This window comes from Coregonus clupeaformis, chromosome 20 (genome assembly GCF_020615455.1).
Source record: "Coregonus clupeaformis isolate EN_2021a chromosome 20, ASM2061545v1, whole genome shotgun sequence".
In the NCBI taxonomy this organism is placed as follows: Eukaryota; Metazoa; Chordata; class Actinopteri; order Salmoniformes; family Salmonidae; genus Coregonus; species Coregonus clupeaformis.
In genome coordinates, this window is record NC_059211.1 from 20,378,893 (window position 1) to 20,396,727 (window position 17,835).

The following is a 17,835-nucleotide window of genomic DNA, read 5'->3' on the forward strand; positions in this document are numbered from 1 at the left end:
CCTCCCGGCATCAGCAGTCAGTTAGTCAGCCAGTCACACAGTAAGGCAGCCAGCCACTCAGCCAATCATTCAGTCGGTGCGTACCCTAGGCCAGGCTAGGCCAGAAAGGGGAGCCCATCCGGTGTGGTTTAGTGACTGACAGCTCCAAGCCACTGGTCTGGCTGTGGGATCTGTTGACACGGGAAGCAGTAGTATCACTATTCAGCTCTCAGTCCTGAGTTCTTACCCCTCAGTTCTATGGTGTGTGTCAGTCATGTGTGTCCTACTAGTGTGTTTAGATGCAGTATTAGTGTGTATCATGGTTTTGTATTTTCTTTAGGCTTAGTTTGCTCAATCTGGTTAGTTTTGGTCTGCTGCATGACATTGGTAGCATAGATCCTGCTTTACCATCTCTGACTTGTACCAAACTACTCCCAAAGTTGTCAAAACGATTTTAACAGAATCAACTGCCCGTATTGTATTGAAACTAAAGAGGCATGGTGTTCCACATTGAAGATATTATCTAGAAAAATACCATATGAACTTGGCCCCTGAATTGAATTATAAATATTTCAAGGAAACAAATGTAATTTAGCTATTAAATGCCTCAATGGACTCTGTTCCATATTTATTTTGGTCAGCATGATTCCAAGAATTGAATGGCCTCACTTGACCCTGACATTTGAATCAGATCTAAGGATGGTAAAGCAGTATGTTAGAATGTGTGTGCGTTTTGATATGTATGGGAGAAGTTCCTAGTTTTACTTTGCTGTGATTGTTACTTAGGCTAGATCTCATACTATCACTTTAACAGAGAATGAAATACGTATTTTTTGTCCTTTCCATTTTCTCTCTGCATGTCGTCTTTGCATGTTGTTCAAATATGCTTTTAGTTGCTCATTCATTTTCATTTGGAAACTAACTGAAAAGGTCCTCCATGTGGCCTTCTCATAGTTAGTTGTATCTTGTGGTGACGGTGTTTCGTAGTGTGCTCGGTGTAAAATGTATGGTGTGATACACGATTAGTGAATTATTTCTTTGGTGTTTTGTCATTCATTTTTCTCTCGCAGGACCAGAAAAAGTTAAGGTAAGAATGTTTAACAATGCCGTCAAATTGAAAAGTGCTTCGTTTTGTGTTTTTCTCACGTACTGTAGGTTCTGAGCACAACCGCTCAGGTTTAACAATAAGAAGCACCTTTCCTCTGACAGCAGAACACACTTAAATTGAATATTAAAGTACGGATAGGGATAGGTCAGCTACAGTTGAAGTCGGAAGTTTACATACACTTAGGATGGAGTCATTAAAACTCGTTTTTCAACCACTCCACAAATTTCTTGTTAACGAACTATAGTTTTGGGAAGTCGGTTAGGACATCTACTTTGTGCATGACACAAGTAATTTTTCCAACAATTGTTTACAGACAGATTATTTCACTTATAATTCACTGTATCACAATTCCAGTGGGTCAGAAGTTTACATACACTAAGTTGACTGTGCCTTTAAACAGCTTGGACAATTCCAGAAAATGATGTCATGGTTTTAGAAGCTTCTGATAGGCTAATTGACATAATTTGAGTCGATTTGAGGTGTACCTGTGGATGTACAGTCGTGGTCAAAAGTTTTGAGAATGACACAAGTATTGGTCCTCACAAAGTTTGCTGCTTCAGTGTATTTAGATATTTTTGTCAGATGTTACTATGGTATACTGAAGTATAATTACAAGCATTCCATAAGTGACAAAGGCTTTTATTGACAATTACATTAAGTTTATGCAATGAGTCAATATTTGCAGCGTTGACCCTTCTTTTTCAAGACCTCTGCAATCCGCCCTGGCATGCTGTCAATTAACTTCTGGGCCACATCCTGACTGATGGCAGCCCATTCTTACATAATCAATGCTTGGAGTTTGTCAGAATTTGTGGGTTTTTATTTGTCCACCCGCCTCTTGAGGATTGACCACAAGCTCTCAATGGGATTAAGGTCTGGGGAGTTTCCTGGCCATGGACCCAAAATGTCGATGTTTTGTTCCCCAAGCCACTTAGTTATCACTTGCCTTATGGCAAGGTGCTCCATCATGCTGGAAAAGGCATTGTTCGTCACCAAACTGTTCTTGGATGGTTGGGAGAAGTTGCTCTCGGAGGATGTGTTGGTACCATTCTTCATTCATGGCTGTGTTCTTTGGCAAAATTGTGAGTGAGCCCACTCCCTTGGCTGAGAAGCAACCCCACACATGAATGGTCTCAGGATGCTTTACTGTTGGCATGACACAGGACTGATGGGAGCGCTCACCTTGTCTTCTCCGGACAAGCTTTTTTCCAGATGCCCCAAACAATCGGAAAGGGGATTCATCAGAGAAAATGACTTTACCCCAGTCCTCAGCAGTCCAATCCCTGTACCTTTTGCAGAATATCAGTCTGTCCCTGATGTTTTTCCTGGAGAGAAGTGGCTTCCTCGCTGCCCTTCTTGACACCAGGCCATCCTACAAAAGTCTTCGCCTCACTGTGCGTGCAGATGCACTCACACCTGCCTGCTGCCATTCCTGAGCAAGCTCTGCACTGGTGGTGCCCCGATCCCGCAGCTGAATCAACTTTAGGAGACGGTCCTGGTGCTTGCTGGACTTTCTTGGGCACCCTGAAGCCTTCTTCAGAACAATTGAACCTCTCTCCTTGAAGTTCTTGATGATCCGATAAATGGTTGATTTAGGTGCAATCTTACTAGCAGCAATATCCTTGCCTGTGAAGCCCTTTTTGTGCAAAGCAATGATGACGGCACGTGTTTCCTTGTAGGTAACCATGGTTAAAAGAGGAAGAACAATGATTTCAAGCACCACCCTCCTTTCAAAAGCTTCCAGTCTGTTATTCTAACTCAATCAGCATGACAGAGTGATCTCCAGCCTTGTCTTCGTCAACACTCTCACCTGTGTTAACGAGAGAATCACTGACATGATGTCAGCTGGTCCTTTTGTGGCAGGGCTGAAATGCAGTGGAAATGTTTTTTTGGGATTAAGTTCATTTTCACGGCAAAGAGGGACTTTGCAATTAATTGCAATTCATCTGATCACTCTTCATAACATTTTGGAGTATATGCAAATTGCCATCATTAAAACTGAGGCAGCAGACTTTGTGAAAATGTATATTTGTGTCATTCTCAAAACTTTAGACCACGACTGTATTTCAAGGCCTACCTTCAAACTCAGTGCATCTTTGCTTGACATCATGGGAAAATCAAAAGAAATCAGCCAAGACCTCAGAAAAAGAATTGTAGACCTCCACAAGTCTGGTTCATCCTTGGGAGCAATTTCCAAACGCCTGAAGGTACCACATTCATCTGTACAAACAATAGTACGCAAGTGTAAACACCATGGGATCACGCAGCCGTCATACCGCTCAGGAAGGAGACGCGTTCTGTCTCCTAGAGATGAACGTACTTTGGTGTGAAAAGTGCAAATCAATCCCAGAACAACAGCAAAGGACCTCGTGAAGATGCTGGAAGAAAAAGGTACAAAAGTATCTATATCCACAGTAAAACGAGTCCTATATCGACATAACCTGAAAGGCCGCTCAGCAAGGAAGAAGCCACTGCTCCAAAACCGCCATAAAAAAGCCAGACTGCGGTTTGCAACTGCACATGGGGACAAAGATCGTACTTTTTGGAGAAATGTCCTCTGGTCTGATGAAACAAAAATAGAACTGTTTGGCCATAATGACCATTGTTATGTTTGGAGGTAAAAGGGGGTCCTTGCAAGCAGAAGAACACCATCCCAACCGTGAAGCACGGGGGTTGCAGCATCATGCTGTGGGGGTGCTTTGCTGCAGGAGGGACTGGTGCACTTCACAAAATAGATGGCATCATGAGGAAGAAAAATGATGTGGATATATTGAAGCAACATCTCAAGATATCAGTCAGGAAGTTAAAGCTTGGTCGCAAATGGGTCTTCCAAATGGACAATGACCCCAAGCATACTTCCAAAGTTGTGGCAAAATGGCTTAAGGACAACAAAGTCAAGGTATTGGCGTGGCCATCACAAAGCCCTGACCTCAATCCTATGGAAAATGTGTGGGCAGAACTGAAAAAGCGTGTGCGAGCAAGGAGGCCTACAAACCTGACTCAGTTACACTAGCTCTGTCAGGAGGAATGGGCCAAAATTCACCCAACTTATTGTGGGAAGCTTGTGGAAGGCTACCCGAAACGTTTGACCCAAGTTAAACAATTTAAAGGCAATGCTACCAAATACTAATTGAGTGTAACTTCTGATGAAAGAAATAAAAGCTGAAATAAATCATTCTCTCTACTATTATTCTGACATTTCACATTCTTAAAATAAAAGTGGTGATCCTAACTGACCTAAAACAGGGAATTTTTACTAGGATTAAATGTCAGGAATTGTGAAAAACTGAATTTAAATGTATTTGGCTAAGGTGTATGTAAACTTCCGACTTCAACTGTAGAATGTGTGTGTAGTGTGTATATTTTGTGTGTGTGCGGATGCTTTTGTGTGCATGCTGATGTGTGATGTGTGTGTTAATATGTGTGGGTACATTACAGTGAGGGAAAAAAGTATTTGATACCCTGCTGATTTTGTACGTTTGCCCACTGACAAAGAAATTATCAGTCTATAATTTTAAAGGTAGGTTTATTTGAACAGTGAGAGACAGAATAACAACAAAATAATCCAGAAAAAGCTGCCTATGACCCCAAGAACACCATCCCCACCGTCAAACATGGAGGTGGAAACATTATGCTTTGGGGGTGTTTTTCTGCTAAGTGGACAGGACAACTTCACTGCATCAAAGGGATGATGGACGGGGCCATGTACTGTCAAATCTTGGGTGAGAACCTCCTTCCCTCAGCCAGGGCATTGAAAATGGGTCTTGGATGGGTATTCCAGCATGACAATGACCCAAACCACACGGCCAAGGCAACAAAGGAGTGGCTCAAGAAGAAGCACATTAAGGTCCTGGAGTGGCCTAGCCAGTCTCCAGACCTTAATCCCATAGAAAATCTGTGGAGGGAGCTGAAGGTTCGAGCTGCCAAACGTCAGCCTCGAAACCTTAATGACTTGGAGAAGCTCTGCAAAGAGGAGTGGAACAAAATCCCTCCTGAGATGTGTGCAAACCTGGTGGCCAACTACAAGAAACGTCTGACCTCTGTGATTGCCAACAAGGGTTTTGCCACCAAGTACTTGTCACGCTCTGGCTCCGGGACTGTGTGTTTGAGCCAGGGTGTATTCATTTGGTTGTGTTGGGTATAGGGTGTGTTCATTTGGTTGTGTTTGGTTTTGGTTGTAGTGTCTTGTCTCGTCATGTGACTCCCAATCGGAGGTAACGAGTGTCAGCTGTCGGCTCGTTATCTCTGATTGGGAGCCATATTTAACCTGTCAGTGTTCACCTTAGGGTTGTGGGTTTTTGTTCCTTGTTTCAGTCTGTGTACTGAGGACTTCACTATCCGTCATTGTTTATTGTTTTCTCGTTCGTGCACTTTAACTTTAATAAAGTCATGTTCGCTACAAACGCTGCGCTTTGGTCCACTCCTTCCGTAGACGGCCGTGACAGAAAAACCCACCACAAAAGGACCAAGCAGCGTATACAGGAACACCCGCAGGAGAGAACGCTGGTGGATGTCCTCCTCGGCTGGGGACATATTACGCAGGAGGAGGCCGTCCGGTACCGGAGGGCGATGAAGGGGGAGAACCTGGCAGGAGAGGAGCAACGGCGTCAGCAGGGCCATCGTCGGAAGGACGAGAGGCACCCCCAATAATTTTTTAGGGGGGGGCACACGGCATGGGCGACTGGGCAGCAGGAGGCTGCCACAGGGAGATGTGGAGAGAAGGCTATCGGATTACGGGAGCCATTGGCGAGTAGAGGGAGGGAAGTTGTTGTGGCACGGCGTGAGAGACTGATGTGTGTTACCAGTCCGGTCCGGCCCGTTCCTGATCCCCAGTTAAGGCCAGTGGTGTGTGTTCCCGGTACGGACCGGCCTGTTCCTACTCCACGCACCAAGCCCACGGTGTGCGTCGCCAGTCCAGCCCGGCCTGTTCCTGCTCCACGCACTAAACCTACGGTGTGCGTCGCCAGCCCAGCCCGGCCGGTTCCTGCTCCACGCACTAAACCTACGGTGTGCGTCGCCAGCCCAGCCCGGCCTATCCCTGCTCCACGCACCAAGCCTACGGGGTGCGTCGCCAGCCCAGCCCGGCCTGTCCCTGCTCCACGCACCAAGCCTACGGGGTGCGTCGCCAGCCCGACCCGGCCTGTTCCTGCCACTCGCACTAAACCTACGGTGTGCGTCGCCAGCCCAGCCCGGCCTGTTCCTGCTCTACGCACCAAGTCTACGGTGTGCGTCGCCAGCCCAGCCCGGCCTGTCCCTGCTCTACGCACAAAGCCTACGGTGTGCGTCGCCAGCCCGACCCGGCCTGTTCCTGCCACTCGCACTAAACCTACGGTGTGCGTCGCCAGCCCAGACCGGCCTGTTCCTACTCCACGCACCAAGCCCACGGTGTGCGTCGCCAGTCCAGCCCGGCCTGTTCCTGCTCCACGCACTAAACCTACGGTGTGCGTCGCCAGCCCAGCCCGGCCGGTTCCTGCTCCACGCACTAAACCTACGGTGTGCGTCGCCAGCCCAGCCCGGCCTGTTCCTGCTCCACGCACCAAGCCTACGGTGTGCGTCGACAGCCCTGCCCGGCCTGTTCCTGCTCCACGCACTAAACCTACGGTGTGCGTCGCCAGCCCAGCCCGGCCTGTTCCTGCTCCACGCACTAAACCTACGGTGTGCATCGCCAGCCCTGCCCGGCCTGTTCCTGCTCTACGCACCAAGCCTACGGTGTGCGTCGACAGCCCTGCCCGGCCTGTTCCTGCTCTACGCACCAAGTCTACGGTGTGCGTCGCCAGCCCGGTCCGGCCTGTTCCTGCTCTACGCACCAAGCCTACGGTGTGCGTCGACGGCCCTGCCCGGCCTGTCCCTGCTCCACGCACTAAACCTACGGTGTGCGTCGCCAGCCCAGCCCGGCCAGTTCCTGCTCCACGCATCAGGCTCACGGTGTGCGTTGCCAGCCCAGCCCGGCCTGTTCCTGCTCCACGCACAGAACCTACGGTGTGCGTCGCCAGCCCGACCCGGCCTGTTCCTGCCACTCGCACCAAACCAGGGGTGCGAGTCGCCAGCCTGGTCCAGCCCGTTCCTGCTACTCGCACCAAGCCAGGGGTACGAGTCGTCGGCCTGGTCCAGCCCGTTCCTGCTACTCGCACCAAGCCAAGGGTGCGAGTCGTCAGCCTGGTTCAGCTCGTCCCTGCTACTCGCACCAAGCCAAGGGTGCGAGCCGTCAGCCTGATCCAGCCCATTCCTGCTACTCGCACCAAGCCAGGGATGCGAGTCTTCAGCCTGGTGAGGCCTGTTCCGGCTTCACGCACCAGGCAAAGGGTGCGTATCGTCTGCCAGGTCCGGTCCATTCCTACCTCACGCGCCAAGCCAGGGGTGCGCGTCGGAGGTCCTGATCCAGCAAGCGGGGTCAGATCGGACCGGGGGCACTACGGGGGGAGTGAAGTGGGGTGGTGGTCAAGCCCGGAGCCGGAGCCGCCTCCGAGGAGCAACACCCAGCCCTCCCCTATTTTGGGGTGTAGGCGCGGTCGGAGTCCGCGCCTTTAGGGGGGGGTACTGTCACGCTCTGGCTCCGGGACTGTGTGTTTGAGCCAGGGTGTATTCATTTGGTTGTGTTGGGTATAGGGTGTGTTCATTTGGTTGTGTTTGGTTTTGGTTGTAGTGTCTTGTCTCGTCATGTGACTCCCAATCGGAGGTAACGAGTGTCAGCTGTCGGCTCGTTATCTCTGATTGGGAGCCATATTTAACCTGTCAGTGTTCACCTTAGGGTTGTGGGTTTTTGTTCCTTGTTTCAGTCTGTGTACTGAGGACTTCACTATCCGTCATTGTTTATTGTTTTCTCGTTCGTGCACTTTAACTTTAATAAAGTCATGTTCGCTACAAACGCTGCGCTTTGGTCCACTCCTTCCGTAGACGGCCGTGACAGTACTAAGTCATGTTTTGCAGAGGGGTCAAATACTTATTTCCCTCATTAAAATGCAAATCAATTCATAACAATTTTGAAATGAGTTTTTTCTGGATTACTTTGTTGTTATTCTGTCTCTCACTGTTCAAATAAACCTACCATTAAAATTATAGACTGATCATGTCTTTGTCAGTGGGCAAACGTACAAAATCATCAGGGGATCAAATATTTTTTTCCCTCACTGTATATAGTTATAATACAAAACTACAGTCATATACAGTGGCTTGCGAATATTCACCCCCATTGGCATTTTTCCTATTTTGTTGCCTTACAACCTGGAATTAAAATGGATTTTTTGGGGGTTTGTATCATTTGATTTACACAACATGCCTACCACTTTGAAGATGCAAAATATTTTTGATTGTGAAACAAACAAGAAATAAGACAAAAAAACTGAAAACTTGAGCGTGCATAACTATTCACCCCCCCAAAGTCAATACTTTGTAGAGCCACCGTTTGCAGCAATTACAGCTGCAAGTCTCTTGGGGTATGTCTCTATAAGCTTGGCACATCTATCCACTGGGAGTTTTGCCCATTCTTCAAGGTAAAACTGCTCCAGTTCCTTCAAGTTGGATGGGTTCCGCTGGTGTACAGCAATCTTTAAGTCATACCACAGATTCTCAATTGGATTGAGGTCTCGGCTTTGACTAGGCTATTCCAAGACATTTAAATGTTTTCCCTTAAACCACTTGTTTGTTGCTTTAGCAGTATGCTTAGGGTCATTGTCCTGCTGGAAGGTGAACCTCCGTCCCAGTCTTAAATCTCTGGAAGACTGAAACAGGTTTCCCTCAAGAATTTCCCTGTATTTAGCGCCATCCATCATTCCTTCAATTCTGACCAGTTTCCCAGTCCCTGCCGATGAAAACCATCCCCACAGCATGATGCTGCCACCACCATGCTTCACTGTGGGGATGGTGTTCTCGGGGTGATGAGAGGTGTTGGGTTTGCGCCAGACGTAGCGTTTACCTTGATGGCCAAAAAGCTCAATTTTAGTCTCATCTGACCAGAGTACCTTCTTCCATATGTTTGGGGAGTCTCCCACATGGCTTTTGGCGAACACCAAACGTGTTTGCTTATTTTTTTCTTTAAGCAATGGCTTTTTTCTGGCCAGTCTTCCGTAAAGCTCTGTGGCGTGTACGGCTTAAAGTGGTCCTATGGACAGATACTCCAATCTCCGCTGTGGAGCTTTGCAGCTCCTTCAGGGTTATCTTTGGTCTCTTTGTTTCCTCTCTGATTAATGCCCTCCTTGCCTGGTCCGTGAGTTTTGGCAGGTTTGTTGTGGTGCCATATTCTTTCCATTTTTTATAATGCATTTAAAGGTGCTCCGTGGGATGTTCAAAGTTTCGGATATTTTTTTATAACCCAACCCTGATCTGTACTTCTCCACAACTTTGTCCCTGACCTGTTTGGAGAGCTCCTTGGTCTTCATGGTGCCGCTTGCTTGGTGGTGCCCCTTGCTTAGTGGTGTTGCAGACTTTGGGGCCTTTCAGGACAGGTGGATATATACTGAGATCATGTGACAGATCATGTGACACTTAGATTGCACACAGGTGGACTTTATTTAACTAATTATGTGACTTCTGAAGGTAATTGGTTGCACCAGATCTTATTTAGGGGCTTCATAGCAAAGGGGGTGAATACATATGCACGCACCACTTTTCCGTTATTTATGTTTTAGAATTTTTTTTACTTCACCAATTTGGACTATTTTGTGTATGTCCATTACATGAAATCCAAATAAAAATCAATTTAAATTACCGGTTATAATGCTACAAAATAGGAAAAACGCCAAGGGGGATGAATACTTTTGCAAGGCACTGTATATCCTCTTACGGTAGCCAGGCAGAAATGGAAGTTTACCCTTAATATACAGTATAAGGTTCACTAAAATCAAATAATCTGGCAAAACACCTCCTAATGTGTGTTTTGTGCATGGTGTTAGGGATGAATCCTTTGTTAAATGCCTCTCTCCTCTTCTCTCTGTAGTTTGGAAATGAGGCCCAGCAACTGGAGTGGGCGAAGCGAGAGAGTGAGCGAGCGGAGCGGGAGCGGCTGAAGAGACTCCGGCAGCAGGAGCAGGAGGACTTAGAGCTGGCCATCGCTCTCAGCAAGGCTGAGATGTCCCACGGGTGACCTGGACTTGACTGGACACACACACACATACATAGAGATATGCACAAATAGACAAACACACACATAGACAAACTCTTACTAGCATTACTAGTACATAAACACACTCACTCACACACACACACACACACACACACACACACATAAGTATACAACTCACACACAATAACCCACACACTGTGAAGGACCTGGAGCAGGCCATTTCCCTCAGGGCCGATGTGCCCAACACATGACCGCTTCCTCAACCACGCACACACAAACACACACACACCACCGCTACAACACACATACACACTCCACCTGATACGCACACACAGATACACACACCTCACCACACATTCCCCAGACCGACAAACTCAAAGCAAAACAATAACAAAACAGAACTTTTGGGGTCAGCCTGGACCCTATGTGGAAACAGAACTGGATTTGACTTTACAGTGGGAGGTTGGAGTGGGGGGTGGAAGACAGCAATCACAATCTCTCTTACTGTTTTTAATTGATAGGTGGGGAGGGGAACGGATGATGACCCGTGGTTTGTGAATAAAATGATGCACTGTTTAAATGCACTACAGAGGCTGGCTTAACATGTAAAGATGTAAAGATGAACATAATATGTGTCTGTCTGGTGAGGGAGCATGGATCCCCTCACTGGACCGACTAGAGCTCTGACAGATGTGAAGAAGGGAATAGCTAAAGGTGATGCTGGGTTAACAGGTAGCTTAGTGGTTAAGAGCGTAGTGCCAGTAACCGAAAGGTTGCTGGTTCTAATCCCCAAGCCGAGTAGGTGAAAAATCTGTCGATGTGCCCTTGAGCAAGGAACTTAACCCTAATTGCTCCTGTAAGTCGTTCTGGATAAGAGCGTCTGCTAAATGACTAAAAATGTAAATGTAAAAAAAATGCTTATTAAGATTGAGACATTATTTTGGTATTGGTTTATTATGTGAACGTGGCGAGCCATGGGAGCAGTGCTGGGTGCTTCCCAGACTGGTTACTGCAAGTGTTCTGTGAGCGAGAGGTCTGCTTGGACCAGAACAAATTGTACAGCTATATTGTACAGTGAGGGAAAAAAGTATTTGATCCCCTGCTGATTTTGTACGTTTGCCCACTGACAAAGATATGATCAGTCTATAATTTTAATGGTAGGTTTATTTGAACAGTGAGAGACGGAATAACAACAAACAAATCCAGAAAAACGCATGTCAAAAATGTTATAAATTGATTTGCATTTTAATGAAGGAAATAAGTATTTGACCCCTCTGCAAAACATGACTTAGTACTTGGTGGCAAAACCCTTGTTGGCAATCACAGAGGTCAGAAGTTTCTTGTAGTTGGCCACCAGGTTTGCACACATCTCAGGAGGGATTTTGTTCCACTCCTCTTTGCAGATCTTCTCCAAGTCATTAAGGTTTCGAGGCTGACGTTTGGCAACTCGAACCTTCAGCTCCCTCCACAGATTTACTATGGGATTAAGGTCTGGAGACTGGCTAGGCCACTCCAGGACCTTAATGTGCTTCTTCTCTAGCCACTCCTTTGTTGCCTTGGCCGTGTGTTTTGGGTCATTGTTATGCTGGAATACCCATCCACGACCCATTTTCAATGCCCTGGCTGAGGGAAGGAGGTTCTCACCCAAGATTTGACGGTACATGGCCCTGTCCATCGTCCCTTTGATGCGGTGAAGTTCTCCTTTCCCCTTAGCAGAAAAACACCCCCAAAGCATAATGTTTCCACCTCCATGTTTGACGGTGGGGATGGTGATCTTGGGATCATAGGCAGCATTCCTCCTCCAAACACGGTGAGTTGAGTTGATGCCAAAGAGCTCCATTTTGGTCTCATCTGACCACAACACTTTCACCCAGTTCTCCTCTGAATCATTCAGATGTTCATTGGCAAACTTCAGACGGCCCTGTATATGTGCTTTCTTGAGCAGGGGGACCTTGCGGGCGCTGCAGGATTTCAGTCCTTCACGGCATAGTGTGTTACCAATTGTTTTCTTGGTGACTATGGTCCCAGCTGCCTTGAGATCATTGACAAGATCCTCCCGTGTAGTTCTTGGGCTGATTCCTCACCGTTCTCATGATCATTGCAACTCCACGAGGTGAGATCTTGCATGGAGCCCCAGGCCGAGGGAGATTGACAGTTATTTTGTGTTTCTTCCATTTGCGAATAATCGCACCAACTGTTGTCACCTTCTCACCAAGCTGCTTGGCGATGGTCTTGTAGCCCATTCCAGCCTTGTGTAGGTGTACAATCTTATCCCTGACATCCTTGGAGAGCTCTTTGGTCTTGGCCATGGTGGAGAATTTGGAATCTGATTGATTGATTGCTTCTGTGGACAGGTGTCTTTTATACAGGTAACAAGCTGAGATTAGGAGCACTCCCTTTAAGAGTGTGCTCTTAATCTCAGCTCGTTACCTGTATAAAAGATACCTGGGAGACAGAAATCTTTCTGATTGAGAGGGGGTCAAATACTTATTTCCCTCATTAAAATGCAAATCATTTTATAACATTTTTGACATGCGTTTTTCTGGATTTTTTTGTTGTTATTCTGTCTCTCACTGTTCAAATAAACGTACCATTAAAATTATAGACTGATCATTTCTTTGTCAGTGGGCAAACGTACAAAATCAGCAGGGGATCAAATACTTTTTTCCCTCACTGTACACTTTCTCAGTGAGTGTGAGATGGTAGATGCATTGTTTTTTACAATATTTCAGTGCTTCTTCAGCAAACATAGGGAGAAGGAATGGGTACATAGCTGTGCCTCTTCTGACAGTTTAAGTAAGTTCAAAATGCTGTGATTTACATAAAACAACCACAAAAAAGACTAGATGAGGGACATTTTACTATGTTTTATTATAGAGGGTTAACATGCAGATTTTACGATTTTTATTTAATTATGTGACAAGTGTTATTTTATTATTTTATGTAGTATTTGTTAAAAGACTGAAACAATATTGTTTATTACAATTCTAGTTGAAAAGAGCTGCAAAAATTGATAAACCTACAAGTACACGCTGCAGAGAGGTTAAAGAAAGTTAGAAATGGCCTGTGGTTTTCTTCAGCTAACCATCAATGATATGCAAATTCATTTGGGCAAGTTAGTTTCATAGCTATAAAATGAATATTCAACGGTTTACAGTATAGTGTGTCATAGTTTGTTACAACTTTTATTCAACCACTTCTATTTTCTTGTCTTTTACTTGATTTTCTTGCTGATGGCACTGCCTAGCACATTAAACCTGTGGTTTTTACTTCACTTTCAAACTTAAAGGGCAATTCCACCACTTTTCAACCTCATTTCATTATCTCCAGCACAATACCAATGTCTGCATATGTGAAAACGGCACTACAGATTAAATAAATTATGATGAACTTCACAGGGTGGTGAAAGTGCACTCCACTCTTGATGCTCCTTTCCAATAAATATTGAGGGTATTATTCTGGTCACATGATGATTGATGCTTGACTGCCGTTTGACAAATACAAATATTCTCTCTCTTACCCATAATAATCTCATCATGTAGATAGCCTACCCACACTGTATCTGCAAGCTGTTGGCTAGAGCACACGTGCCAAGACCAGAGTAGGCACAGTTGCTATTTAATGCAACAGTTTTTTTGACAAAACTATTGGTAGAGTTGAAAATGCGATGAAAACACATTAAACTTGTGATTTTTATTCAGTAAATGAAAACTTAAACAAAAAAGTACATTTGGTGTGCATTACGTCATCACGCACCGACTTTTATCCGCAACAAGTCAGTTTGGTGGAAACACAACCCTGGTGGGAAAATGTGCATATTTTCTTTATGCAGATTCTTGAATATTCGCATGAATATCTGTCGCCAATTGGATGGAAACCTAGCTACAGAGAAGCAATTTTTAGGACCTTTCTTCTTATCTTTTTAACCACAGATCATAGAAACACGCCGTTTTCACATATGTTGACACGAGTATGGTGCTAGAGATAATGAATATGAGGTTGAAAAGTTGTCCTTTAAGCTTTGTATTGAACTGAATAGAGATGTAATAGTAGTGAGGTCCTAACCATATGAAAATGACAGTTGCACTCATTGCCCGTTGGTTCTATGTTCTCCTGTTGTACTGAACTGTATGTGTCCTACATGTGTCCATTACCTTTAATAAGCTTCCATGTAATGCCATTGTTGTTCCCTACTATAGGACTAGTCTGAGTAAAAAGACCTCTCCTGAGCCATATGGGATGTTGTGAAAATGTATTATTAAAGTTACGTTCCCCTTTGGGTTGGGGAAGGACATGATTTAAGTTACAATTCAGCGCTATGGACCATTAACACTGCCACTAGGTGGAAATGGCAACCATCTCTCCCTGATATTTATTTGTTAATGTTTACATATCAAACCTCTTTGCCGTAGTTACGACAGTGTAATAATATTCTATGAGAAGAACCTGTTCTGGTACAGATCTGACCTTTAACCGGGCTGCTGTATATAGCTGAGGTAACCTGTGGTCGTCTGCATTCGGCCCTACCTGTGATGTTTTAATCACAGGTCAGAAGCCCGAAGCTTGGGATGCCAACACTCCCGCCCTTACCCAGAATGCTCTGTGTCAGAACCCCTGTAATGTGTCCTCGGGTTAGGGGAAATCCACAGTGAGGGTGCTTGGTTGGCCGGAGACCAGGCCACAGCTCTCTTGTTCATTGGTCATTTCATGCACCTTTTTTATACCCTACAAATCCATCCATCCTTTCTTACTTGATTCTTTGAAGTTATCATTGATCTGTCACTATTGGATTGGTGGAAGAAAGGGTTCCATGATGTATCCCATTCACACATCAAATCATGTCATGTCAGGCAGGATGGAAGAATGCATTTTGAGAGTATTGAAACAGGGCCCAAGTGTTCTCTCATCCACTACCTAGTGTTCTCTACGTACTTACCACTCATGCTGTATTTTGTCTTTGATACCACCATTGTGCAATAGATTTTATTTCTTATTTTCTCGTTGTTCGGGTGCTGAAAATACCTGTGAATCCAGTTGGACTTTTGATATGTCTATGTTTTTATTATGAGTACCCACTGCCCTGACTTGGTTGAGTTTGATCATGTGTATAGAGATACATGCAGAGGCCTGTATATCTACAGTACAAGCCGCCAAACAGATTGTAGAGGGCTTTTCTTTAGTTTTTCTAGTTTTCTGACAACTGATCTGACTTCTGAAGCTTGGTGCATTACTTTTCCTTTTGGCCTGCCTTTGACTGTCCCTCTGTAGATGAAACAAAGAAATAATCAAGCTGTCTTTCTGAGTTGTATAAGATGTATACAAACTGTATATTATGTCTGTTAAATTTGTTCCATGAGAAGTGAAAAAATTGGTGTAATTTAAAACATTTTCAGGATATATACAAAAATACAAAACGCTTGGATTTATTTTAAATGCTAATCCCCTGTACATGGTCATTGTTTACTAGAATAAACATTTCAGTTAAATGAATAGGTCTCAGGTTTGTGTTTTGTTTTCTTCATTTCATTGGTTTTACTTTTGTACTTATATTAGGACATCACATTTAATTTCACATTTTTTATAGAGTATATCATATGATTCATAGTCTTAATACAAATGCACAAATAGATACCCCTGTCTGTCTAGGCTGTGTCCAAAATCCCCTTTGTGTTAATTTGAACCAGTATACATACCATACAGGCAGTGGTAATTATGTTTTTTCTCAGTATGAATCTGAAGGATTCCTTCAGTGCAGCAAGGTACCATAGCCTAGCCTTACAACTCCAATGGTTGCCGTTTCATGTCAACCTCAGTCTGGTATGATCTAGTACCGGTATGTACAGTATATCTACATAAACAAACGAAAGGTTCATAGACTTTATTTACCCCCCTCAGGTGTGTTAGTTCATACTTCCTGACCTTTTGAATTAAGACTCTCTCAAACTAGTAAATACTGTACATCTGAAGCTCTAGACAAGATGCTCATTGATGGTCCCCCAAATGCCAGACCTGCCAAAAAGCAACAACAGGCAGTAAAATGTGCAGTGAATTACAGTCGTCTATATTTCAAGGATACAGCTGCAAGTGTGAAAATAATTATGTGTCAACAGACTATATTTTTGGATATATTACTTGAAACCCAAGCAAATCCTGTGTTTGGAATGTTAACTGTCTCCGTATGAAATAACAGGAAATTCCTAGGTACGTTTTTATTTATCTTATGTTAATGGTAGTGTGGAAATGAAAAGGCTATTGCTTTTAAGGAGGAAAATGGGTCATGGAGTCTTATTGAAGATATGATCGCCTCACAAATTGTCCCTTCAATGTTTGTATCCATATTTGTGCGTTCTTTTTCGGGTATTAACTAGTGTTGACTGAATTGACATGTTTTCTTAGCAAGCACTTGACATGTTATGAGCAGAAAGGTTGCACATGTAGTCATATTGTAACTACCAGCACGTTTCAACACAAGTGTTTTCACCAGGCAAATAGTGGCACCACACCCCCCTTTTTAAAGAGATTTCTGGGAAATAATGGGATATTCCTTCCCAGCTGTGGAGGGGCTCGGGCTGCTAGTTTAATGCCTCATGATGTTGGAGAATGTTTACACTCCACATGTGCACACGCACACACTTTTTGGGAGTTGGGGGTCCTTAGCTGTCAGAGGTATCTGTAAGGGGACATTCTCCCTGCTGGAGCTGATACACAGAGACCCCAACTTTCTGACAGCTAGCTGGTGGCCATAGTGTTTTTCAGCCTCAGCTCCAAGAACTAGGAATGGCTAGGAAAACAGTTAAGAGAACCGCCCCTCGTGTAATCAATCTGCTATAGTTAATACATAATCAGCCCTGGTCCTCAGGAGCAGCAGTCCCAGTCCCCTTGACCCAGTCTATTTAATCAGCTGTTGTGAGGGAAAGAGTGGGGCTTGCTGCTCCAGAGCAGGGCTGCCCCAGGGATGTTGTGGTAAAAAACAAATCCAATAGGACTGACTGTCAGGGGAGGAATGCTGGCTAAAACTGTCCAGATGGACCATCTGTAGTACTCTGTCACTCCATGTAATTCACCATAGTCTGTAATTTATCCTTAATTTATCAATTTCTCTCAAATGAACCGAGACATTAACATATATCAATGAACATAAACATGCTGTATATATCAAGTGCATTACAAATGGAATTGTGTATTTCCGACCTCAAGCACATAATGATACTCGGGAAAGGTGATCCATCATATCATGTGTCTGTTGGGAGAAGACCCCACTCCTTCACTCTACATACATTATCACTCTACACAGGCCTGGCTTTAGCCAGCGCCAATGTTAATCCATGTTGTTCCTTCATAGACCGGATGAGTGTTTTTCCACTGAGGAGCTTCCAAACAGCTCCAGTAGGTGGTGTACTCATCCCATGACATTCCCACTTTTCCCCACGTGGTAATTGCCTTTGGCTGCCGTGAAGTCTAGGAATCCACTGAGATAAACTCTTTCCTGGTATGATTGATGTTGTACATTTGACTCAGAAAGGATGTCAATATGAGATGTTGGGTCTTCACATTGAATATGGAGGCCAGGACTATTGTGTTTCTCAGAGTCTTGGTGAATATACTGTTACTGTATACTGTACTATCGTCATTACTGGAAACTGAAATATACAGTGGGGCAAAAAAGTATTTAGTCAGCCACCAATTGTGC

At 44.7% G+C, this 17,835-nt stretch overlaps 1 protein-coding gene across 9 annotated transcripts in view; it reads left to right on the forward strand.

The window, feature by feature from the left end:
- LOC121533612 (epidermal growth factor receptor substrate 15-like 1) overlaps positions 1 to 10,942 on the forward strand; it is a 39,471-nt gene extending 28,529 nt beyond the window's left edge. For 6 of the 9 annotated variants that reach the window (XM_041839705.2, XM_041839706.2, XM_041839709.2 and 3 more), the window contains one exon: positions 10,020 to 10,942. In XM_041839705.2, coding sequence (XP_041695639.1) covers positions 10,020 to 10,166 — 147 coding nt within the window. In that variant the 3' untranslated portion in view covers positions 10,167 to 10,942. Of the gene's footprint in view, positions 1 to 1,049; positions 1,067 to 10,019 lie in introns of all 9 variants that reach the window. The other 3 variants (XM_041839712.2, XM_041839710.2, XM_041839713.1) reach the window with 2 other exon arrangements.
- The last annotated feature ends 6,893 nt before the right edge of the window (positions 10,943 to 17,835 follow it).